The following is a 26,517-nucleotide window of genomic DNA, read 5'->3' on the forward strand; positions in this document are numbered from 1 at the left end:
GTTTTAATATAAACATAAGTCCTTCACAAAAACAAAATGACATACATATTCCAATAATGAAAAAAAAATGCTTTCTCAAAAGCACTACGATGCCACTTCAACAGTAATTGCTTCACATTTTCCAGTATCCTGATCTGTGCATGTCACATGTAAAGATCCATCCCTAAACACAAAATAAAATGGGCAGGCTTGTTACAAAAAGTTATGGAAAATCTTAAATTAAAAACTTGAGATGGCACTGTATTCTGGAAAACAGCTACAGCAACTTTAGTTTTCAGGCAGTAGACTTTGCATTGGAATAAATACATTTCAATTCCAAGGCTTTAAACCAGTGATTCCCAAAGTGAGCGCCACTGCCCCCTGGTGGGTGCTGTAGCGATCCAGGGGAGCGGTGATGGCCACAGGTGCATTTATCTTTCCTATTAATTGCTATTAAAATTTAAAAAAAAAAATTAATTTCTAAGGGGCTAAGTAATATTTTTTTCTGGAAAGGGGGCAGTAGGCCAAAAAAGTTTGGGAACCACTGCTTTAAACAAAGCACTGATTATGACACATTTGTGGAACATTTTTTCCCCTTTAAAACAATTTCCTTCTAGATCATTGAACAAGAAAGCAGTGGAAATTTTACCATATAATTACCAAGGAAATGACACTGGACATTGCTTAAATGTCTCTGAAATAAGCAAAGACCACTTTTTTAGGTCAAAAGTACAACCAAATTTAAAGGTTAAAATAAAAAGATATCATTGTAATTTATTAGAAAGAGACATGATTAAGGCCAACAAAAAATAAGGCTGAAGGCATAAAGAACAGTTTATCAATTCTAGATATCAACAATGATTACTAATCAAGAATGGCAGATTTTTCAATTGTGAATAGACTTTGCCTACTTTTCACAAACTAACAAACTGACTGATGAAATATAGATTCTCAAAATTTAAAGACTACCAAATTTTCTTTATATCACTAAGCAAATTTTATTTTCTGTACCTTTTCATAGTGAGAACAGCTAATATATCATGGAGCCCGTTTTCTTTTTTATCTAAATCCTGGAGTATAATCTGTTTATGAAAGAAAAAATGTTAGGTAAGAATCAATAAAGCATCATCTTAACTAATGAACTAACAAATTAGTAATCCTCCTCCCCCCCAAAAACTTTAATGTAAAGCCCGGAAATGGTCAATCTTGCTACTACATGGCATTTAAAACTCAAAGAATATTCATTTTTTATTGGATACAGTTGTTATAGAAAAAGAATATGTGACTGGACTAGACCAGAGAGGAAGATAAACTAGAGAGAGAAAAAATTTTTTTTCTTTTTCTTCTTTTGTATAAGGTAATTGCAGTGGTATGTAAATTCCTTGGGATAAGCAACCACTTTGGTGATTTTATTTTGCTATGGCAATCATTGGCTATAGGCCCTTTAAAAATAAAACAAAACTTCTGTCTTATTGGTTCTATGGCAGAAGAGTGGTAAAGGCTAGCAAGGGGGATTAAGTGAGTTGCCAAGGGTCACACAGCTGCTAGGAAGTATCTGAGGCAAGAGTTGAACCCAGGACCCGAGGCTTGGCTATCGATCCACTAAGCTACTTAGATGACTCCCCATAGGTCCTTTTTAAAGTATGTGTGCGTGCATTCAAGCATGCTGGGAGTGGGTTGGTTTTCAAATCTATGATTTTTAAGAATTTAAATTACTCAAAGGAAAACATACAATTTTAATGACTATTAGAGATGTTGCAGTGGCTGATGAATATGATTGGGCACAGTTGGTAGTTTGTTTAGCTTTTCTCTATATCTAATTTCTCTGTGATGGCTATGAACTAGATTATACCAATATAACAGTACTAAAGAAAAACAAATGAAGAGGGAAGGGATGTTGCAATCAAATGCATTTTTCCATTTTAATGGTATATCTCAAATTAAATTGGTCTTTTCATCAAATAGTGCTTTCTTTCCTTAAAAATGATTTTCTTTTTGGTAATTAAACAATTGACAGAAATCCTCTACAAGCATATTCTTCTATGAGTATATAATGATTTTTGTGAAAAGTGTCTTTATAAATTGATTTCCTGAAAATTAAATACTTAAAACTTGGGCTTTAATGCCTTATAACCTTATACTATCAGTCACAAATAGTGGATCAAGCCCTTCCTTAATTATTCTTCTTGCTCTGTACATACCTTAAAAGAAAGCCCTTTATACTGACTACATTTTTTGTGTCATTTTTTTATTTAGGCCTTCCTGAAACAAATCTTGGAATTCCATGCCACTTTACTATATTATTCATCTTTCCTTCCTATATTTGTATATGACCTTTTTAATCAGAGCTTAACAAAGAGGTTCCTATGTGTGTAATTAGAATTTTGAACCCCAGGACTCTCCCTCCCAGCATCCCCCTTTCGTTCTCATTTTACATCCTTACATTTTGGAGGTAAAAGTTTTTGTGTGACTGCCTCTCTCTTTTCCTGTGAACGTGGCTGGGGAAACTGGCTTTACTCAGGCTTTTACTTTTGTCCTTTTATTTCTTCTGCTTCAAGTGTTTATTAGTAAATCTTATAAAATATAATACTTGGAGTTATTGGATATTAATTTTAATCTTACATATCAAACCAGATCAGTTGCTTTAAATGCCCCTCCTCTATTTGCTTCCTCTTTAGGAATATATGCAGTGTTACCAGAAGTCCATTTCTCATTCCTCTTGTGGCATCTTTCCTTTTGGAATTCTTATCTGTAGGCCCACACCTATTATTCTCCTGAACTTCTTGAAATTTGTTAGCATAGGGTAATAGAAAGAGTCCTGGATTTATAATCAGACACATGGGTCAAATCCTGGTTTTGTCACTTTTTAACATGTGTGATCTTGGACAAGTCATTTAACCTCAATAGGTTTCAGTTTCCTTCTGTGTAGAATGTGGGAAGGGTCTAGATATCCTCAAAAGGCCATTCCAGCTCAAAGTTTAGGATTCTATAAAATTTAGGGTCAAACTGAAGATAACATGGCCACATTCTCCCAAGGTTCTTATAATTGCCACTTCTCCAACCAAGATTTTTTGGGCCACAATTAAAACCAAAATAGCAGTCCCTCATGTTGCTTTCCTTACTTTTTTTTTTTTTAAAACCCTTACCTTCGGTCTTGGAATCAATACTGTGTATTGGTTCCAAGGCAGAAGAGTGGTAAGGACTAGGCAATGGGGGTTAAGTGACTTGCCCAGGGTCACACAGCTAGGAAGTGTCTGAGGCCAGATTTGAACCTAGGACCTCCCATCTCTAGGCCTGGTTCTCAATGCACTGAGCCACCCAGCTGCCCCCCTCCCCCCACTTCTTTACTTTTTGAAAGAAAAAATGATCAGCAAGGTAAGTCAAGAATTTATCCCATGCTTAGGAGAATGAGAGTTCTGGGAGATATATGCATAGGTGGAGCTTCCCGTCTTGTATTAGTTTGTATTAGGAAAGCTTCATCACGAGTGTCTGGCAAATTTACATCTAGTGGACTATCATAATAATAGTGCTTCTGTGTTTACTGCATTCTTTTATTCTCATCCATAGGTTCTAGATTGGATTCCAATTAGAGCTACAACTTCTTTGTTATGAGCAGTTCACAGATGAGGAACTCCTCCTACCTAGTGTAGGCTGGCACATTTTCAACTTGGAGCCTTAGACAATTGCCCAGAACACTCAGAGCTCAAGGGCTTCGACTATGGCTAAGCCTGGATGGGTCAGGGTGGGCCCTCAACCTAGGTTTTCCTGACTCTGAAAAGGAATCTCTATTTACCATACCATACTTTCTCTATTCAGATTTAGGGGCAATGGGGAAGAAGGACGTTTCTTGACCCACAGGAATTTTCTACTTCTTAACACCTTCTCAACATTGTTGCTTGAATTGCAGGATGAATCCCATTCCCTAAAATCTTAGTGATAGATATTAAGTTGCATTTGCTTCCTTGTAATAAAACTTGGAATTCATGTTTTAACATGCTGATTATGATTTAAAAGCACACATTTGAGGCCATTAACATTGGTTCAATCTATTCCCAGTTATTTCCTTCTCTGAACTACTAGGCACCAACAATGACTGTTTTTCTTATCACCCAGCCCATGAATGACATAGTATCTAATTTTGCAATCTGAGCTACTCCATGTACAAAAAAATTATAGATGTAATTTACACAAATACTTTAGAGGAAAAAGACAAAAACCTGCTGGTTTTGATAGCCATAAACCTAATACTCTCACCTGGGCAAATTTGTTTTCATCTTTTGCAGAATGTTTTCCTATTGATTCATAGAGTTCAAGACATACTGAGGATATGCTTCCTGGGGCTTGTAACGTGTGTTGTCTTCGAGCTGGCAAAGGAGTCCCTGATGGGAAGAGTACGGTGAACCTATTGGCTCCTGATTCATCCACTCCCTGAATAAGCAAAAACCACATGAGTATCATTAGTAATTCTTTGTTATTTGCCTCTTAGGACTGTAACTATAGCTAGCTTTCTGTTTTATTAAGAAAATAACCACAAGAATACATAAGAGCATTAAAGTATAAAAACAAAAATATACCATAATCAGTGCAGAAATGGACAAATTTAAATTGAATGAATTTTGTGATTTTAGATGGCATATTATCTTATAAGAATGTTACAACAAAATTAAATGTTTTATTACAAAATTTAGAGAAGGTAGACATACCTTCACTAAAATATCTTTTGCAGAACATTCAATAGCAAGAGGTTCCTCTTCTAATAATATACTTTCTTTGCCAACAAGAATTCCTGCTTCTGTAGCTGCACCGATAGGAATAACCTCATCGGGAGGAATTGAATTCAGGAGCTCAACAGCAGGAAATAGCTCTTTAATCAGCTGCTGCAGCTTTGGGATTCGAGCTGAGCCTCCACAAAGTACAACCTGGAAAAGAACATTCATTCTTATTGCCTGAATGTGTTTTTTAGAATTAAACAGCATCAATACTATAATGAAGTAGTAAAAACTCCTTGAAGGTATTAAAACGTCTTGCTTTTAACCAGGCATTCCTTTTGTGAAATCTTATTAGAAAAAAAATTAGGGGGTGGCTAGGTGGATAAGATGTCAAAGAAAATACTAACCAGTATCAAGAATTATGAAAAATCTAAAGGTGCTCTCAAAGGAGAGAGTAACTCCAACTTTTCATAAGGACAACATTAATTCTTGGAACAAATGAAGATAAATAAAACCTCTGAGAAAAGACTCAGGAGGAGCATAAAATAACTCAAAAGAAAAAGTTGAATGTGGCCTGAATTAAAAAAAAAATCAAACCATAAAAAAAAACAAAAAAAACAGAAAGGAAGTGGATCATAAACCTTTCATAGCTTTTCATAGGGTTAAATTAACAAGGGCAGAGGCAATTAAAAAGATAAAATAGATATTAATTACATGAGGTGGAAAAGCTTCTATATAAGCAAAATACATCTAAAATACAAAAGGAAATAATCAAAAGGGAAAAAATATCTTTGCATCAATTTTTTTCAATCTAGTTTTGGTATCCAAGATAAATAACAATTAACAGATAAGACCAAGAGCTATTCCCCAAAAGCTATATGATTAAAGGATATGAATAAAAAATTCTTAAGTGAGAAATTTCCACTATTAACAATTATATAAAATAATGTTCCAAATCATTAATAAAAGAAGTGTACATCAAAATAACCCTAAGGTTCTTTCTACCACCTTACACCTAGCAAAATAGCAAAGATGACAAAAGATGGGAATGGTCAAAGTTAGAGGGGTTGTGGGAAAATGGACAATCTAGTGTATTGTTGGTGAAGAGAGTAGCAAAAAAAAAAGAAATAATAAAGCTTTAAAATATGTAAATCGACCAATTTACTGATGTGGAAACTATGATATGAATTCCATACCTGCATTATGAGAAAATAAGTCACAGTTTACATATTTTTTTGGATTTGCAAACCTAAAAAAGATGCTTAGAAGAAGCACTTAAAAGTATTTACTATCATAGAAATTTCATCATTATGTTACCATCAATTTTTGTATATTATACATAAAAATGAACTTGCTTTAGAAAACACAGATCTTCCACTACCTATGCTGTGGATTAGCATTTATCTTAGGATATAGCACTATTAAAATTTTTTTCAGGAGGAAGCTGGGGGATCCTAAGGCATATACATTACAAAGACATACAGTGGCTTTTAATATTATCCGATACAGCAGTGGATCCCAAAGTTATTTGATCTTGTACCCCATCAGTAAAAAAAAAATTGTATGGAATATCTATATATGTATATTTACTTATCTATAAATAATTTAAATCTGCTACTTTAATGTATATAATTATAAAGTATATATTTTATATATATATGTATAATATAAAAGTTTTGAAGGATGACCTAAAGACAATATATGATCCTAGAGTCAAGAGAGAACTACTGAGATTTAATAAATGGCATAGCCAGTGTCATGTGCTTTGAAAAGCACTTTAGGAAAATCATTTTGACCAGCTGCCTAACGGATGAATAAGAGAGGCAGAGACCAATCAGGCAGCTATTGTAAATGTCCAAGTGAGAGCTGATGAGAAAGTGGTTGTATGAATATAGAGAAGGGGACAAATGGAGAGATGTTGTAGAAGTAGATGTGATATGACTGGCAACTGATTAAATTCACGACGAGTAAAGGTATAGAGTAAAAAATAACATCAAGATTGTAAAAATGATAGTGCCCTCAAAATGGGCAGGGGAAAGAGTGGGAAAGTATTTAGTAGTAACAGATGAAGGGAGTGGTGTGGTTGTACATTGGAGTCAAGTGCTGTAATGTGTTATCTTGGGGAGAGGAGGCGATGATCACCCATGCTCCCACCCTTAGCTGATTATTTACCCTTGGGGACCATTACACTCCTCACTTTGGAAACCACTATTTTAAAGAGACTTTTTAGAAGGATAACAAAATATCTACTAATTGGCATTCAATTTTTTCATATTTGGATGTTTGTTCATAAAACAAAACAAAATTGGCACCAATGTCTTCTTCTTGCATAGAACCTAGAAAAGGCCTTGAATTTGTCCATATTATATCGGTCAAAGTCATAAAGAACATTCTAGTAACAGAGTGCCTTTGAATCTTTCGTAGTCTTTTAAAAGACCCATCGCAAGGCCCATAATAAAGGGAATGGTATAACCTAGGATGATGCACTTATTAGCTCATTGAATAATGTTTTGTTTTTGAGAAACATCTTCACGCTTTCCTCTAAGTTTGTATGTCACTGCTATCTCACAAATGAGCATGGCAAGGAAGAGACATAACTGATAAAGATTGGGCCCTTTGCACATTGGGTCAGGAGATCCGAGGAAATGAAAATTAGCCCTCCACTAAGGAAACAGATGGTAGGAGTTAACACTGTGAGCTCCTTTCTTAATATTCCCAAAGCTTAGTATAGTACCTGACACATAGCAGGCACTTCCTAAATTTGTTCACTGACAGACTAATAGACTACTAGCTGAAAAAGAAACGGCTTATCTAGATCTAGATGGAGCGGTCTTCCTTAGAGATAAGCAAAACAGAATTCTATCCTAGACCAATTCTAAATTTCTGAGCCAAAAATCTAACCTATGACAGAATGTTCTTTTCTATCTGTATGATCATTAGTAGCAAAAAACATTTATTACTGGCTTAACTTTATGTGAAATGACCCAAAAAAATTCTTCATGGAATGCAATGCTTTTATTCAAAAGATTAAGTATAAACAGTATATTAAGTATATTAAGTGTAAACAGTTTAGACAAGAAACTCAAATATTCAGGAAATATTTAAAGCTCCTCAAAAATCATTAGTGTTCAGGAAGTATTGGATAATAAAAAAAGAGAGAGTAATACTAACATATGAATATATCAGTTAACTTTAAATCAAATATGGTTTCCTAATTCCAAAATTTATAGAATATAGGCATATTCTGTGTAAATTTGAATTTGTTAATGGCAGCTAACACATAAGGAGCAATCTTCCATTAGGAACATAACTTCCTTTTGTTGTAAAGCCTTTTTGTTTTAAGAAGCATTTAAAAAATGTCTTACAAATTTAAACAGTTCTTAAAGTCAGCAGAACTTAAAAAAATCAACACAATAAAAGGATCTTAAAAACAAAGCTTCTCCATTCAAATGCCTTAAAAGAAAACCCCAAAAAAACACATGCAAAAAACCCCTTACCTTCCATTTTAGGATTAATACTGTGTTTGGTCCCAAGGCAGAAGAGTGTTAAGGGCTAGGCAATAAAGGTTAAGTGACTTTCCCAGGGTCACACAGCTAGGAAGTATCTGATGCCAAATTTGAACCCAGGACCTCTTGTGTCTCTAGGCCTGGCTCTAGATCCAATGAGCTGCCTAGCTGTCCCCCCCCCCCCCCCTACTCTTAATGGGAATTATATGCCTGATAAACAATGGGCATTATAAGTGTGTATTACAAATAACATATAACCATCTGCTTTTTTAAAAATTCACAGAGACACACTCAGAAAATACTTAAATAGATCTTAATACCGTTTAGTTATTAAGAAGATATCTGCCTAACTCCTTCCTAGTCTAACACCATATCATTATATTAATAAGAAATACATTAGGAGGCAAATATACATTACCTTGTTGATGTCATCTGATGTAAATTCAACACGTTCCAAGAGATTTCTGATGACTTCTATACATTTATTAAAAAGTGGTGAACATATAAGTTCAAATCTGGCCCTTTGAAAAGGAAAAATGAAACTGCCTAGTTATAGCAAAGATGACATATTTCTTACAAGAGCATAATATTTAAAATTAACAATTAATAGAAATTATTACCTGTTGTAACATAAAAAACTATTGTAATGATGTTATTTCTGACTTAATAAACTCTATATTCCCTATTAACCTCTAGGATAGAATGCAAACTCCTCTGCTACATGGTATTAAAGCTCTTCAAAACTTCTGATCTCTCCTCAAAGTAATTCTAAAGTCCAACCATACCAGCCTATTCACTGTTCCTTAGGTATAATATCCAATCTCCCATGTTCGGTTTCTTTGCACAGGCTGCCTCCTGTTCCAGGAACGTTCTTCCTCTCTGCAACTATCTCTTAGAATTCCTGGCTTCCTTCAAGACTCAGCCTTTCTTATCCTCCCCATCTGCTGATGCCTTTCCTACTAAGATTACCTTGGGTCTAACTCTCTCTATATCTTGTACATATCTACTTATGTGTATCTTTTGTCTCCCTCATAGAACGTAAGTAAGCTCCTTGAATGTGGAGACTATTTTCACTTTTTCTTCATATTTCTAGATCTCAACACAGTGGCAGGCATATTGTAAGTGCCTTTTGATTAGCTGAGCAAGTTCTTGAATTATAGTAGGTAAATGACTTAAGAGTATAAGAGAATTTTTTAAGCCCAAGTTTACACATGTTTGAAGGCATCCAAAGTCAAGTTCAAATAAAAATATAAGTACAAATTCTGCCACATTACCCTCAAAATACCCTAGGTATCTCTATAATATTGGTAATACTACTACTAATCAACCATTCTGCCAATCTTTTATCCCAGACAAGGAAAACACTTAAAAACCCTAATAGATAAAATATATCATCAAACAGCTTATTAAAGGATCTGCAGATTTCATATCAAGATCTTATAGGGAGCTTAAATTAAGAACATGAATGAGTTTATTTATTTATTTATTTTTTAGCCTTTACCTTCCGTCTTGGAGTTAATACTTTGTATTGGCTCCAAAGCAGAAGAGTGGTAAGGGTAAGCAATGGGGGTCAAGTGACTTGCCCAGGGTCACACAGTTGGGAAGTGTCTAAGGCCAGATTTGAACCTAGGACCTCCCATCTCTAGGCCTGACTCTTAATCCACTGAGCTACCCTGCTGCCCCCTATGAATGAGTTTATAACCAATGAAAGCAGTGTAATCTTTGGGTACATAGAAGAATGTTAAGATCTATCATCCTCTAAGTCAATTTCTGATGACATCTTACGACTCATCCAGTTATCGGATCAATAACTTGAAAGGTTCAGAGTGAGTTAGAAATTTCTCTGTTTACAAGCAGTTTTGCTTAAATGTTATCCTAAAGCAGAGTCTTCCTGTTAAGACTAAGGAAAAGAATTCTCTAAGAGAAGGAGCAATCATTAACCACTTCCTGGATTTCACATAAATGATGAAGAAATCATATGTTCATATTTACGTACATGATATATATACATATGAAATCATATTTTATGTACACTAACCTTATGTCTACTATGTATCATCAAGAAATCAGTTCCAGAGTGTCAGACAGATGATTAATTAAATAGTATCAATAGGGATTCTCAATCTAGTATCTTGCAATTATTAACTACTGGTGAACCAATGCAGGGTCTTTGTCAAAGTGGGCAAAATTACTTAGAGCTATTGTGTATATAAAATTTTGATATAGTTTACATGATTTTAAGAACTTCAAACTAAGAATCTCACATATTCAAATTAAACAGGCCAAATTTGGAATCATTTTCACAAATCATCTTCATTTGTGGAGTGGAAAAGCAAAGTATTTAGTATGTCAAAAACACTGCCCAAAAGTAAACAAAGGAATGGTTTCTTTTTAATATAACTCAATATATTAGTTTTAAAAAATTAGTTCATAAAAGTCAGTTATTCCAACATGATAAATTCACCTTTTTATTCCCTCTTACCTGGACACATTACAATCAAAATCTAGACCATCATATAGTGAGTCCACAAAACAATTTGCACTTCCCAAGGTTGATAAAGAATGTTTTGCAACATCTGCACTGTTCATTAATTTCATCATGGCTCGAGCATTTCCTCTTACATCATGTTTAAAGGACCTAAATTCAAAATAAAATCTTTGAAGCTTAAAAATCATTGGGTCACAGTCACTATTCACATTAACTAAAAAAATGAATAAAGCCCAATGAGATAATAAAATTATACTTGATTACATACCAGAATTTTTCACTTCTAGGTTCTAATTCCTTTGGATCTTTTTTAAAAAAACAAACTATTTTCCAAACATTCCAAAGGAAAGATCTCTAATTCAAAAAATAAAAACCCAATTTATTTAGTGTCTTGAACTGTTTCACTACTTAACCAAGAAATGCTATAAGACATCTTTTCCTTTACTGATAATGGCATTTTTTAGGTAGATAGGGTATTTTTGCTTTTAAACAAACACAGACAATATAAAAAGTTATGTAACTGGCTCAAAGACATTAAACTAGAATTAGAAACCTACATCCTTTTACAATCTTTAATATCACCACAAAGATATGTTGATCTTTGACAGAATATCTGAGAAGCCAAGCTAATTAAGCATCAATAAACTGCACAGAGTACCTATTTTAAAATAATTTGCCAAAAAAGAAAATGTCATGCTATAGTGCATTATATCAAATATATCTCCTTGCCAAAAAGAACAAGATTAGTGATCTATGTTCATGTGTGAACAGCAACTAATTTAGGAAGCATAATAGTTTTGGAAAAATGCCTACTGAACAATAAAAGGGTTTCCTTCTGCATCAACTAAAGGAGTACCTACATCAGTGAAATAACAACTTCATGAAGTAAGAGAGGATATAAAACTGATTCTTCACATTTAATCGATGCTTAATAGGTACAAAGAACATAGTGTATAGCCTTACTTATTTGCTTAAAATAAGAGCTTGAGAGTATAATTGATTTTTGAATAGCAGAAGTTGGTAGCACTCTAATTTTTGTGCACTAGATTTTTTGGGGAAAGATGGTCTTGTTAGTATGTGAGACATTGGATCATGGAATTAAAAGAAAAAAAGATCATCAGAAAGGATGGTTTCTATGCCTATATTTATTTCTTTTACCATAACTGTACACCTGAGATCCCTGTGCTGTCCTGATGTCTCTCTCCAACTCTTATTGTCCCTGCCTGGTTCTGCTATAACTGCTTCATTACTTGGTCCATTTAACTCAACTTTGAACTCAATGAGTGCCTGGAACAGAAATAAAGCAAAGTAGAAACCAGAAACACTAAACCAAATAACATTTTTTACTTCAATTGTATTTCAAGGAAAGATACTTGTACATTCATCTTTTTTAAAGGATATTTTGTCATTTAACATAATTTGATGAAATCAAATTAGCCTCACACATTCAAAATACAGTACGTTCAACAATGCTATCACACATTCTAGCACATTGCAGGTCTTGTTAGAATCCTTTTTTTTCTTTTTTTACCACTGCCCATTACAATGAGACCTATCCAAAACGCCAAAACGGTTTTTGATACATTGACAACATTTTAAAATATTATTTAAGGGGCAAGTTCAGAGATTAAAAATGTCCTGAGTATCTTTTTGCAAGGGGATACAAATTTTAGAATGGGCTATATGGTCTAACAGTTCTATTAGCTGGGGGCAGCAAGAAGGTTCAGGGCAATGAGCACTAAAGTTCAAAACTCAGGAATCTGTCAACAGTCTAAGAGCTGAGAAAAACACTTTCAATTTACATCAGCTAATCTGTTAAAATAAACAACATTTTAAGACAAACAGGAATACCAACGTATATTATAATCAGGTCTCACCTCTGAAACTCAGAAGCTAAATACTGGGCCAAGGCTTCTGTAAAACATACACCACCGATGCTATCATCAGTGTTTGTTGCAAGGACACGGTACATTCCACTGTTCACTTCTATAACACTAATAGACAAGGATGTTCCTCCAAGTTTATAGACTAAGACATTGCTTTGAAAAAATAAAGATTTTTAAAAAAGAAACACAAATTATTATTATTAAAGAATCATACATAGCAGTTTAGAGATGGAAAAGCTACTATCATTGATATTACAAAATAAGGTTTCTAATGGGTTAAGTAACTTGAATGAATGGGGTTGCTTAGAATTATACAGCTGGCTAGAGGCAAAGACAAGACCCAGATCCAGGCCTTTTGTATCCTACTTTGCCCAGTACTTTTTCCACTATATTATGATGAAAAATGATGCTTTCTAGTCTGAATAGTTTAAGCTTATTGAGAATGTGATTTAAGTAAATGCAAGTTTGTATAAAATGATAACTTATCTTCATTGGGAGAGAAAATACTCCCATATAAATATCATATATTACAAGTGTTAATACTTATGAGAGTATCATAGAAAGCCCCACTACTATAGTAACTGTTTCAGATTGTTGACTAAACTATAAATATAACTTTTAAATTAAATAACTAAAAAGGTTCAGAACAAATTAATGCCATACTTCATATATACCCACACTTTATAAGTACATCATTAATAACATGCTGTATTAATCTAGTGCTATCTGAACAGTTCAAAGTGTTTTACTGACACTAATTTTCCAGTTCATAATATTCCAATAAGATATGAGTGAGATAAAAGAATCAGGGCAAAGCAGCCAGATATCTGAATAAATGTGCCTACATCAGGTGCAAACAATTCTCAACAACTAATATAAAGGTAGATTTTTTTGGATATTGAATAAACAAAATAAGATTGCCATGCCTGGATTCAAATCTGACCTCAATCAGTTCCCAGCTGTGTGACCCTAGGCAAGTCACTTAATCCCTTTGCCCTTTTGTCTTAGGAGTTGTTACTAAGACAGAAAGTAAGAGTTTAAAAAAAAAAAAGAATTCTCACCAAAAGAATCACGAAGTCTGGGAACTGCTGAACTTAAGTGAAATTACTTTAGCTATAACTGCCAGTAAATAAATGTTTTTTTTAAGTGAATATTTAATCTAATTTTTTACCTTTTCCCAGTGGGAGAATCTTGCCCAATTCCATAAGCAAGGAGAGCTGCAGATGGTTCATGAATTAATCGCAAAACATTAAATCCGGCTGCCCCAGCTGCTTCCCTGTAAACAATTTGCTTTCACTGTATTTAATGCCACTCAGAAACTATTCACCTATAACATTTCTAAGTATACTGAAGATTTTATGTGATATTGCCTAATATCTTTAAAATCTATTTTTAATTATTATTCCAAATGTTAACAAATCCAAACAAAACATTTTCCATATATAAAAAGACCCTACACAAATGAAATCACAGATCACCTGTGTCTAATTTACTTTTCTTCATATCTGCATAATAGATCCTACCCACTAGTGTCCCACCCTGTCCCCTCCCCTCTCCACATTTACATAGGATATCATCACAGAGGCCAGCATGTTCTTAAAAATTAAGTCTTTTATGTTTTAGCTTTCTGTTCACTTTCTGGGGATAACATTCTCAGTTTATTCCTCTAGTGTTAGTTCTGTGGCTGTGTATAATGTTCTCCTAGTTCTACTCATTTCACTGTTCATTATCTTGTATAGGTCTTTAAAAAATTAGTTTGTTCATCATTTCTTATAGCACAATAGTGTTCCATCACAATCATATGTCATTCCCCAACTGATGGGCAACTCCTCAATCTCCAGTTTTTTTGCCACCACAAAGAGAGCTGCTATAAACATTTTGAAACATGAGTTCTTTTCCTCTTTCCCTAAACTTGGGAAAAAAGCATAGAAACAATATTACTGTTTCCTAATATTTCACAACAGGACATAAAGATGAAAAGTAACTCAAGTAAACTGCCATCTGATACTTTAAGGATTGTCCTAAACCTGAAATATACTAGTCTTTAGTAGGAATATACAAAAGCACATGAGATAAAAATTGTTACATGAAAATAGATTTTTCTGCTAAAAATGGTATATATGCTTTACAATCTACTGCAGGAAGTTGTTTGCTCTTTTGAAAATGGAGAATTTCTAAAATGTCTAACTTTGTAAACTTTCAGTTGTAGTTAAAACAATCTTAACACCAAATTTTGTCAATAATTTTGATAGCTGAAGATTTTTTAAAAAGTAGCAGTAGTAAATATTTGCCTTTTGGGACTTTGGCAAATATTAAAGTTTATATCTGGATCTCTGGCCATGCAGAGCTGTGTGTAACTTCTGATTACATTTACTTAATATTAACTATGACCTTATCTTATACATCTAAAATTCAATCTGGGTTAAAAAGGGATACAAAGACACTCTAAAATTATATATTTCCATAAAAATGATTCATAAAGGACCAAAATTAGAGAGCAAAGTTGGCATCAATGAAACCAAAGAAGAGAACCATGTCTATCTAGTTTGATGTTCTGTTGACATTTTCACCAAAGCTGGGGAGTAAGGATCACCAAATGATCCTAATGACATTAGAATCAAATCTGATTTCACCTTAAGCTATGTGACGTTTTAAGAATTTTAAAACCAAGAATTTTTAACTCCTTTAATTAGCCAAAGAAGAAAACATTTCATATTCTACTTACCCAAGAGCATTCTTTTGATTTTCTCCAAAATCAAATGGAACAGTAATAACTACATCATTGACATCTGAACCCAAAGCAGACTGTGCAGTTTCTGTTTACACATACACACAAAATTTCAAAAAATGAATAAATACATTGGTATTGTTTAAAAAAAAAAGTGAATAGTAGCACCAGACATCTGTGATGTCAAGTACTTCCTTAACAAAGCATTTTTTGCAATTTATACCTTATCTCCCTAGCTTACTAATTTCCTTCCCCAGCCTTCCAGAGGATGGGCCTTTGGTAACAGCCATTATAAGATTGAACCTGCTTTAAGAAATTTGGGTTCTAAACAAGCAAATATGTTTCACTAATGTTTACATGATAGGAATGCAGTTTTATCCTCCAAACTCATCAACGAATAACAACATGTGAGCTTAAAAAGATCTTTTGTAGTGGTCCACGGACCACGGCAACTTATTCAAGATCACCTAGCTATTATTTCACTATAGAGCCAAGACTAGAAGTGAGGTCACCAGAATCCTAGCTCCAATGTTTTTCTGACTATGCTATCTCACTCAGTTTAAGAAAGTCTTTCTATCAATTAAAACCCTCTTAAAAGAATCATTTGAGAAACTTCCATTTTATGTATTTTATTCAATACCTTTCATTTTACTAAATATCAGTTTTACAACATCTTCTGGGTTAACAAGTTTGGTTTCTTCTCCAGTATCTATTTTATATTGGAATTTTCCATTTTTTTCAATGACCTACAGAGAAAGAAGCACAATTAAGTTGAATAACTCTTCTACCAAAAAATGTAAAGTTCCTAAACAAAGTTATATGTGATGAATGATCATTAGAATTATCTTGTGTTCTGGGAATAAGATTATACTCACTGGACATTTACTTTCCGTGATGTATTTCTGGACCTGTGGGTCATCAGGGCTGTGAATATAAGAAAAAAAATAGTGTATTAAAAGTTAGAATTATCAAAACAGGCTGAAAATTCAAATATGACTTTTTTCTAGTATCACTAATCCTTAATCATTAAAATATATTAAAATGCTAATTCAACATGCTTCAATTTTTATAAGAAATAACATTAGGCGAAGTTAAACAAGATGAGCCATTTAACAATAATTATTATATCAAGACTTTAAAAAACATTTTTTCACTTCCTGTTCTGACTATGCAGTATAATTTAGGTTGAGGGTAAATTTTTATCCCGATGACAGCTTCCTATAATATTATAAGCTTTTCCCCATGATCCTATGGTCCCGACCACAAAATCAGGGATAAAAGGCGGCTATGGTTATAGCCCAGGTTATTGAACCTACTATAAACTACCTCAGCATTCATTCACTTGAGTGTCTGAACATTGCAAAAAGAACCCCCAAATTATGAGACAGAAAGAACAAACCTATATACCTGTACCTATGCAGAAAATGTGACAGGATGGCAGACCGAAGAATGCAGGCAAATACATGATGAGGAAAAAAGAGAGAGAAGCAAACACAAGTCAGAGAAAAAGATGGGCAGAAGTAAAATGCCCTTTAAGAAGTAGGCACTCAATACTTCTTTTTGGCCTGATACAATGAAAATATCGGGGAGCAATGAGATCAGTGACATATCTGCAAGCACTTTCTTCACTTCTGAAAGCAGGAATATATCTTAGTCCTTAGTCAGAAACTAGTATCTTAAGAGGTACTTTTGCAGCCTAGAGATCATCCTCTGAGGTGATTATTATGGTTGTTTCATTTTCTAAAAAGGTGAAGCTTGAAGGATTGATCAAAGTAGCTGTTTATGAAATGATTCAATTGTGAAAAAGCAAATGATTGTTTCAAAAATCAGTGATATCGCATATCCTTGGACAAATTTAAATTATCTCATAACGAACTCTGTTTTCTTATTTTTTCTACTCTCACTTTTCCTAAGTTTTCTCTACCCTTTCTTTCTAGGCCCTTCTCTATTACATATACCTATATACAACATAAAGCACAAAAATCCTCCTAAAACACTGCATATTGGGTTTGGTGACATTCCATATATAAAATAAGGCAGAGACTTAAGATAAATTTTGAATGTTATGTAAAGAAGGTGTATGTCAGATAAAGATCTAACGTAGGATTTGTTAAGTTCACTAATTATGGCTCTAATTTTATTTCTATTGCCAAAGGGAGTCATATTATCCGAAGTAAAGTTCCCACTTTCTTTAATCACTGAAAATTGTCAGTAAAAGATCATGTACTTAAACTGCATTCTTAGACCTAAGAAGGGATCCTAGATCAATTAACATTTTTAGTCTTAATCAAGACATTTTATCTGACATGAGCCTTTTTTGTCCTGAACACAGAAAAATAGAGTGACTAGAATTCAAATTTTTGTGCTAAAGACACACATGCCACAGGCATGGAGCTGAAAAACTTGTTTTAAACAGCAACTTAATCAACAGAAGTGATCCACATAAAGAGTATGTGGCAGAAAAAACTGGTCAATTATCTCTCAAAACAAGGTAATTGTTATAACCAGGAAGGGCAGTATTTCCATAGAATTTATGAGCACTTTTAATAGTGGCAACATTCCTTGTTTCTCAACAACCATATAAGGAACTTCTTTCTCTCACCTGAACTTTTGTAGGAAGCATAAATACCTCTTGTGGATACACATGGAAAGGTAAGTGACAAAGAAAGCAGGGATGGAAAAGATAAAGGGATGATTATGAACATCTAAGGAAGCAGTGGATTGGCCACAACTGTATACAAGTAAAAACTTTATTTGTTCACATCAGGATTCAGTTATTAAACAGAAAAAAAAAACAGACTATGGGGGTTGGTACAAAGAGCACCTCATGCACATCATGGTTTCTGGAAGGCAGAAAGGAAGTCAGTTCTGGCCCATCTCCCCCAACCTTTTAACGGATGGAAAGGATTCTCTTCCTCCCTCTCCATAGGCTTTGCCTACAAATACAGTCATTGCCCAGAGGCTTGGCATACACCACCACTGATGTGCTATGGGTCTCTAATTTCACCAATCCTTTACAATTATATAGTGCTTTAACTGTTCAAAGCGCTTTCAAAATCATTTCGAATGATCCTCACAACAACCCTGTGAGGTAGGACAGTTATTATTATTTATCCCCCTTTTCACAGATGAGGACCCTCAGGCACTGAGTGGTGAAATGACATGCCTATGGTTATGTAATGAGAGATGGGACTAGAACCCAGGTGAAAACCTGATTCCTGGTCACACCCTTTCCCATTTAAGATACTATGCTCTCTTGATTATCTGCGTATTTTTCTCTTCACCCCTTTAAAAACCTTCAACACATACTCTTCTTTATTTTTGCCCACGATCTAGTAAAAAGTACTCCAGAGGCCTATGCCTTCCATGCATACTACCTGGCTATCAGGTTAGTGTATCTGTGATAGTATTTCTTATCATGGCACCTCCATGCCTCCACCTGAGTTCTTAACTCATCTCACTGATAGCCCTGTTTCACTACCAACAGCTTAGCATGCCAAAAGCTGAGCTCTTTATATCTAGAAATCTCTTCCAGGGAAGCCTACTTAATCTTGGCCTCTGTAGATTTATATACCTCTACATGAGGGCTCTCAAAAAGAATTTTTAAAAGTGGTCTAAAAATGAGTAATTCACCACCTTAATATATTCTTTGAAAGCAGGGATGGTATCTTTGATGTTTTTCATGGAATTTAAGAGATCAGTGCCTTAGTAAATATTAAATTAAACCCTCCTTCACTGCCCTTTAAAAATTCAAACAAATTTTCAAATATGTATTACATATTTACCGCAAAAGCTAAAATTTCATTAATTTTTGTTTACATTTGAATCATAACTTTTGAGAGCTGGGAAGAATCTTTTAAAAATATTCAAGTCCAACTCCAACATTTTTTAGATGAAGAAGATCCACAAAGGTTATGTGCCCAAGTGTACAAAGCTACATAATGGTAAGAGCCAAGAATAGAGCTGAAGACTCCTGGTTCCTATTCGAGAGCTCTTTCCACTATAACAGCTTTCCTCCCACATTCATTACTCATTACATCGCATTTATCATAGTAGCTTGCATGTCAATTTAATATCTCTCTCAAGGTGCTAGACTTGCACTAAATGTTCTTTTTTTGTCTTTGGGGTATTTTGGACTCTCCTCCTCCCCAATGTGCCCCCTAGTGTTTAGGCTGATATTTAAGCCACACCTTTAAGAAAAAAAATTTCCCCCCAACAGACAATAAAAATTCTGGAAAGCCTCATCAATTTAAAAAGCCTCTATCATATATATCCACCATCTCCTCCTCCCTCCCACCCCCTTGAAAAGAAAAAGAAACAAAATTATCTCCTAAATTACTTCACAAAATGTAAAAGCTCTAGCTGTGTTTAATGATCTCAGACAATGGTTTCCTTTTGGAAAGTAAATTTAGAGATAAAGGCACATCACCCCAAAATATTTTGTTAGTTTGTTTTTTGTTTTGTTTTTATAATCTTTTGGTCTCCTGTAAATGAAGAACATTGAATATAAATTCAAGGTCTATTAAGTATTACAGAGAAATGATTTAAAAAACAAGGACAAAAAGGTTTGCTTTAGGGACTGTGCTTTAAAAGAACAGTGATCTATTCCAGAGTCTCCACCTACTCCATTCCTAAAAGGTGCAGGAGATATTATATTTTGCTCTCATTCGTTATTGGCTATTCAACTAGGTGAACCAAAATTGGAGAAAGTGTGATTTTAACAGGTTCCCTAGATTGGAAGGTTTCCAAGGCATGCCCCTCTAACACACACTAGACAGAAAAGCTGCTAGCCTAGAAAAAGGAAATCAGCTTGAAGCAGAGCAGGGAAACTAACAATCAATCCAAGTCATTTGTTTCTAGAAAGATCAGATGGTAACAAACCAAATCAGGATAATTATTAATATATACTTATGCACATAAAGTAAAGGAACTACATAATATGAAAATGCAAGGTATTTACTTACATTTAAAATTTTATATAACATTCAATATTTCATTTCACCATAGAATCATTCATCAATATGGAAACATGACATCACACTACTGCAGTTCCCTGTCAGTCATAAATTTTACCCCCCTCAGTGGTGCAATAGGAACTAGCTGAATGGGGAAAAAAAAGGGGGAGCTAGGGAAGGAGCTAATTTGGTTGCTGATTTGCATTACATGTCAATATGTGACTTTTATAGAAGTGAAAAATGTATTCAAAAGGGTACATATTGTTTGCAACCATATTAGTTGTATGATGGTAGAGGGATTAAAAAAAAAAAACCCAAGGAATCACTCTCTACATGTCAAGTAGAATTTAAAAACAAAAACAAACAAAAAAAAAAACAAATAAAAAACAAGTAGTGGGTGCAGGGCTCAAAGAATGAGGTTACGGTGAATAACCCCATTTTTATACCTGGCAATCTAATGTGCCTCCTCCCAGGCTTACCTTGGCCAAGGTCACATTTATTAATAATACCTTACATTTACAAAGTATACTTTTCTAAATGCTTTCACATCTACTATCCATTTGAGCCTCACAACAACCCTGTGAGGTAGGTAAGACAGGTATTATTATTCCCCTTTGTACACAGCAGGATATTGATGCACGGGGAGATGACGTGAATTGCCTAAAAACTTGGGGACACAGAGGAAGTCAGTGGCAGAAGCAGGACTGGAGAATTCCTGACTCTCAGCCCCAGACTTTTTCTAATACCACACTGGCCCACACATTTCTGGAGAGTCCTCCATTAACTAGTAATGGGCTTCTGGGAAAGGAACTGGCCCAAATAGGTATTCCTGTTGCTCCACAAATTTATGGTTCATCTTCCCTCTTTCTGAGGGCCAGCTGCATAAGAAAAGATGTCAGGGAACAGCGAGGACAGCCATTAAAAAGCAGATGTTACTACCACTAGGTTTAGGGAATAACTTTCTTACAACAGGCCCCTAACTTTTGGTGCTTGAAATTAACTTCTGAAGCAATTTTTCCAGTCCTAGCTGAAAAGCACCAGTTGCCTCTTCTACTGCCGTAGCCAAACGTCTGACTGCAATGACAGCATCCCTGCGGAGCTCATTGGCCGTGTCTTGCTGGGCACTGGCCTCCTCACCAATAGCAATCAGCCTGTCCAGTTTTTCTTCCTCACGCTTGGAAAGTTCTCGTGCAAGTCTCCTGTTTTCTGCCAGCTCAGCAGCAATGGTCCTGGCCACTGAACGCCTTCTCCGCCGGGCCCACCGTGGAGGCGGCTGGTTGGTGAAAGTCCCATCCCCACCAGGGACAAGATGGATTCTAGAGGCAGAGGCCTGGGGCGGCTGGGTGGAGGCTAGGCCAAGGGTGTTGCGGCTGGTGCTGGCGCAGGGACCCGGCTCACAGGACACACCCACTCTGGTCACAGTGCTGCTATGACAGGGAGCCACTGCACCTCTGTAAAGGCTGTGGGAGCTGCTGTAGCTGGGGATCGCTTGAGAGCAGCCTGCAAAACAAAGCAACAATGTTGCAAAGTGGACTTTCCTGCTAAGGGAATGCTTTGAAGCCAGCAGCAGAAAATAGCAGCAAATAGCAGACTATGTAGGGAGGCTCCCGGAAGGAGCCCTTTGTACGTGGTCAGGGAAGGCGCTAGGCCCCTGGCTTTGCTAAGGCTTTACGACCTTTCCCCAGCCCTGATGACCCCATTCTCTTACCAAACCGTGAAGCCCAGACTACAAAATCTTTAGTTATCTAAAGAAATAATGCTGCCACTACTTTGGATTTCCACAGAACCGTTCCTCTCTTAGGGTTCACGGCATCCCAACCCTAACAGACCCAAGTGCACGGGCTTTTGAAGGCAAGTTCATATGGCCGCCCATCCCCAAACCCAGGATCCACTGGTCAAAAGAGCAGGGCTTGAGGCCAACCACTGCCGGGACCCCACTCCCCAACCACGCGCTAGTGCCTAGACCACAGCATTGTGGGACCCCGATATTTTCTCACTCCTGGGAGTTACCTGCACCTGAGGCTTCATCCCAGGAATCCTCAAGGTCACCGGTTTCAGGCAGCTGGTTACCGATTCCCACACTCAGGTGACAATTCTCATCTGATTCCTTAGCTGCTCTCAAGATAGTCTGATGGTCAGCTGCTGCCTGATTCCTCTTTGCCTTCAAGTTGCTGTTTCCCTCTTCCCCTGGGAGGTCAGAGGCTACTAAGTTCTGATCACATTGCTTGGTCCAGACAGCATCCTCCATTAAATTATCTGGGTCAGTCACTACCTGATTTCGGAGAAGCTGATCCAGTGTATCATAAAACGGGCAGTGTGGAGGGTCACCCATACTGGTGGCATGGGCGACGTAAGCCTTTAAGTATAAAGCCTTCAAAACTTTAAACTTGGAGCGGCACTGACGTTCTGTGCGTCGGAAACCTTCCTGATGCATTCGTTTTGAGACAGCCTGATAGACATCTGCATTATGGTGGACAGTCTGGAGGCGCTGAATATACTCTGCCTCACCCAGTATGGCCAGAAGAGTACGAGTCTCCTGCCTGGACCAGCGGATGCCCGCACTGCTATTGGTAGTGGCCATTGTGGGATGGGAAAATGTTGAAGGCTCCTGAGCATCAAGTTGCAACAATGAAGACTTGGGGGAAGCTCTGTGAGGTCTCAGTATATTTCCTGGAGCCAGTTGCTTCCTCCTTCTCCGGACTAATTGCTGTGGAACCAGGTCCAAGGACCGCATGTCTGGCTAGAAGGCCAGAGGGGCATGAGTTACAGGGAGGGTGTAAGGAAGACTTTGGCATCAAGTTAGATGGTACTACTTGTGAGTGGTTCATTGATAGGCATGGGGCCAAGGCTGAGTAAGCCTGGCTTTAGGAGTAAGCCTGAGATGGATGTTGGGAGGCCAATAAAGCACTCTGTGGGCTTGGCAACTTGAGGGCTGACTCCTCCACAGAAGGTTGGGTTGCTTCCAAGGCCAGGACCTGGTGACTCTAACTATGTCTGTGAAGATTATGTTTGGTAGACGGGGAACTTGCAGAAAAGAGGGCCTGCAGTGTGAGGCAGCCAGCTCTGGAGAAGCCCTGGCAGCCCATGTGCTACATGTTGCTGGCAGTGTGGCATTGCTACTTAGGGACATCTTGTCAGGTGACTAGAAAAGAACTAAGTTTCCTTTGTTAGAGCAGTTTCTAAAAACCTTTTCGAACTGGAGATAACGACAGGGGCTGGTCATCTACCAGTTTGGCTGTTTTCCCCTTTTCTCTCCCCCTTCTCCCCATCCTGCTGGGTGCTTAAAATGCTTCAAACCAATGAACCTGTCTATACTTGCCTGATTTAGGGGTGGTATTTAGGGTCTAAAAACTACTGACACCTACTGCTTTATTTTCAATAAGGTGAATTTTGCAACTTACAGTGAAAAAGGGTAGTTTTAGAATGTCATTGTCACACTATTTGCACCTCCTTCCCCTACCCCGTTCCCCAAACCCCATATTTTGGTTTTGGCTGGTGCAGAGACAGCCTAAGAAGAAAAAATAACATAAGTTCAATTGAACCAAAACAAAACAAAAAGATCATTTTGATTAAGATCCTTGCATCCCAGGTAATGAGTCTTAAAATTAATTCATTCCTAAGCCCAAGGTCAGAATTTTAAGTTAATTTTTACTCAGAATTCTCCATCCAGCACTGTGGAAAGAGGCCATGGTTAAAGTCAAAGACCTGCGAATTCCACTTCTAGTTATTTCCCTGCACAACAGTAAGCAAACCAGATTCTTTCTGTGCTTGTTTCCTCATCTGTAAAATGGGTTAATACTAGTCCTATCAAACCCAGAGCTGGTATGAAAATTATAAGAAAAAAAAACAAAACAAAACAAAACAGGAGTGTTGTGAAAATTTTAAAGCGCTATGTAAAGTATTATTATTTCAAGGATAGAAAACCTTTAATTATTATTGTAATCTATAATTTCAGGAGACAGAAGTCTGGGAAAGCAAGTCTCTTTAATCTTTTAATTAAAGTTAGAGCAGTGGATGATTAACTTGATTCTTATTTAAGACATTAATTAAGTTGTTTCTACAATGATTAAATTTGCACGTTAAGAGACAAACAGGAAAAGTTAGTCTAGAGAAAAATCTAACAAAGGCACCATAATAAAAAACCGACATCTATTGAAGCTGTCACCAAACAACCTTAATAGTTTTTGGAAAAATTAAACTATGCTAAAAATAAAATGCTCTAACTTTCTTCCAAATGATCTTAAATGCCATCATCATTCCACTTTCCCTAAAAATCTGACTCAAAATGTCAAAAGTTCATATCTCCACTGAAATAACACATAAATATTTATTTACTGCCATGTCCCAAAGCCATAGTGTGCACTGTTAATGATGACTGGTGAAATGTCACAAAGTTAGAAAGACCTAATATCACCAATTAAAGCAAATAAGCAATCCATTATTTGTTCTTAATAATTTCCCCAATTGTGAATGGGAAAACCTAATTCCAGAGTTACTATTTTCACACCACAATTTGATTACCGAGCTCTTCCTGATAAAAATGTATTATTTCATTTAAAATTGAGTTCCTTACCTTCTTCCAAGGATCTGCTTTACTTTCATAACTGTATTTGAAATATTTCTTATTCTACTTTGTTTTGCTGCCAAACCAACAACCTGCAAAAAAGCCATTAATTAAAATATATCTAGTTTTTAATTATTGCAAAGTAAAGAAGTGTGAGGGGCCTATTACCTCTTCATTTTCTGAATAAGCAACCACAGCTGGTGTGACTCTGTCACCTGCATCATTAGCAACCACATGTGCTCTGCCATCCTAGGGAGAGATGGGCAAAAAAACAAAACAGTAGTTTTAAATGACATTAATTATTATGTAAGTTTACAGTGATGTGATTATATTTTTTTAACAAGAACAGTTGAATTTTTTTAATACAACTTGGTCTCATCTGCTGGGACACTTTGGTGCTGTATAAATATTTTAGACTTAAGCAATGTATTATATTATTCATTTAACAGAGTTACACAGGCCTGCCCTTCCACAAGCAGAGGACGCCCTCTATGCTGTATCCACCCATTTCTTCTTGGTGTCCTCTGCACAGGCAATAAGTGGTTAATACATCCTATGTGTAATAACAACCTTCCTTACAACACTTGAAGATCATTATTAAGTCACCCTCTCTCCTCTCCGCCCCCACACCCACACACACCTTCTTTTCTCTGGATTAAGTAATACTAACCCTTTGGGAGCTTTTTTTTCCCTGATAGATCCTATTTTCAGAAGGGATAGCAGGAAAACAAAAAACTGTTCATTTCTCTTCTCCAGTGAACTAACAGAAGGACCCGATACCCCACTCCCCACCCCCCATGCCCTCCAACGCCGCTTTTCCTACTTAGGACTTGGGAAACCTTCCATATTCCACAGACCAAGTAAGAAGCCATACTCACCCACGCTCCCCTCCAGAGCCAAACCTCTCGTATAGAATGCAACAGTTCTAGGTCGCACAGGCCGAGGCTACCCCACCCTTCTCTTCCTTGCTCCCTCCCGCTGGAGTTTGCACAAGCGGCGGAACCCTCGAGTTCTGACCCCCAAAGACCTCTCCCCCTTTCCTGCCCCCCATCTCCAGACCCCGGCAGGGGCCAAGGGTCCACGTCAGGAGCATGCTGCCATGACGTCACTCTACACCTCTCGTCACCGTCCCGCGACCCTCCTAGGCGCCAAGCGCGTCTCCCCCGCCCCCCCGCAGAGCTCGGCCTGAGATGGGGGATGGGGGGAGGGAATGGGGAGGGATTTGGGAAGGTTGGAGCTGAAGTGTGAAGATCAAAGAGGGGGGCAGTTCAGAAAGTCGAGAGTCGGGCACCGGCCCGAGGCGTACTTCGGCTTTCACCGCCGCAGGAACGCGACCCTGAGCGACATTATCGCGGGCCTGGCCCTCCAGGTAACCAAAGGAAGGGATCAACCCCCGAGCCTGGGGAGAGTAAAGCGAGCTGATTCTCTCTACGCCGCCGCCTTTTTCCCTTACCTTATAGATGGCCACACAGGCAGATGTGCAGCCCAAGTGGACTCCTATGGCCGCCATGAGGCTGCGGCGGCACGGGCTGCTCTCACAACGGCGGCCGCTACCGGTCTCGGAACAGCCCCATCAAGCACCGCGGTAACCACACGCTTCCCCCTCCCTTCCGCCCAGCCTGCCCATTCAATCCTCGTCTGCCTCGGGACGTCTCCGCCAATCAAGACCAAATTCCCGCCTCGCTACGCCGGAGCCCGGCGA

General features: G+C 36.8%; 2 protein-coding genes across 2 annotated transcripts; both read right to left on the bottom strand.

Moving 5' to 3' along the window:
- On the bottom strand, positions 1 to 26,426 carry HSPA14 (heat shock protein family A (Hsp70) member 14). The gene is made up of 14 exons (XM_044677904.1): positions 26,269 to 26,426; positions 24,984 to 25,064; positions 24,825 to 24,907; positions 16,172 to 16,220; positions 15,937 to 16,042; positions 15,294 to 15,384; positions 13,740 to 13,844; positions 12,560 to 12,721; positions 10,677 to 10,832; positions 8,613 to 8,715; positions 4,683 to 4,898; positions 4,234 to 4,407; positions 991 to 1,061; positions 1 to 163 (listed from the first exon to the last, which is right to left on the bottom strand). The coding sequence occupies exons 1-14, from the start codon at positions 26,323 to 26,325 to the stop codon at positions 85 to 87; spliced, it is 1,533 nt and encodes a 510-aa protein (XP_044533839.1). The 5' UTR covers positions 26,326 to 26,426; the 3' UTR covers positions 1 to 84.
- LOC123248975 (zinc finger and SCAN domain containing 29) lies at positions 19,887 to 22,832 on the bottom strand. The gene is made up of 2 exons (XM_044677905.1): positions 22,262 to 22,832; positions 19,887 to 21,751 (listed from the first exon to the last, which is right to left on the bottom strand). The coding sequence occupies exons 1-2, from the start codon at positions 22,830 to 22,832 to the stop codon at positions 21,228 to 21,230; spliced, it is 1,095 nt and encodes a 364-aa protein (XP_044533840.1). The 3' UTR covers positions 19,887 to 21,227.
- Positions 26,427 to 26,517: the final 91 nt, after the last annotated feature.

This window comes from Gracilinanus agilis, chromosome 5 (genome assembly GCF_016433145.1).
Source record: "Gracilinanus agilis isolate LMUSP501 chromosome 5, AgileGrace, whole genome shotgun sequence".
NCBI classification, from domain to species: Eukaryota; Metazoa; Chordata; class Mammalia; order Didelphimorphia; family Didelphidae; genus Gracilinanus; species Gracilinanus agilis.

Coding starts and splice junctions, on each gene's coding strand:
- LOC123248975 (XM_044677905.1), bottom strand. CDS start 22,832: ATGGCCACTACCAATAGCAGTGCGGGCATCCGCTGGTCCAGGCAGGAG. Junction 21,752..22,261: donor GGATGAAGCCTCAGGTGCAG/GTAACTCCCAGG, acceptor TTTGTTTTGCAG/GCTGCTCTCAAGCGATCCCC.
- HSPA14 (XM_044677904.1), bottom strand. CDS start 26,325: ATGGCGGCCATAGGAGTCCACTTGGGCTGCACATCTGCCTGTGTGGCC. Junction 4,899..8,612: donor CATCAGATGACATCAACAAG/GTAATGTATATT, acceptor GTTCTTTTCCAG/GTTGTACTTTGTGGAGGCTC. Junction 164..990: donor GCTGTTCTCACTATGAAAAG/GTACAGAAAATA, acceptor TTTTGTGTTTAG/GGATGGATCTTTACATGTGA.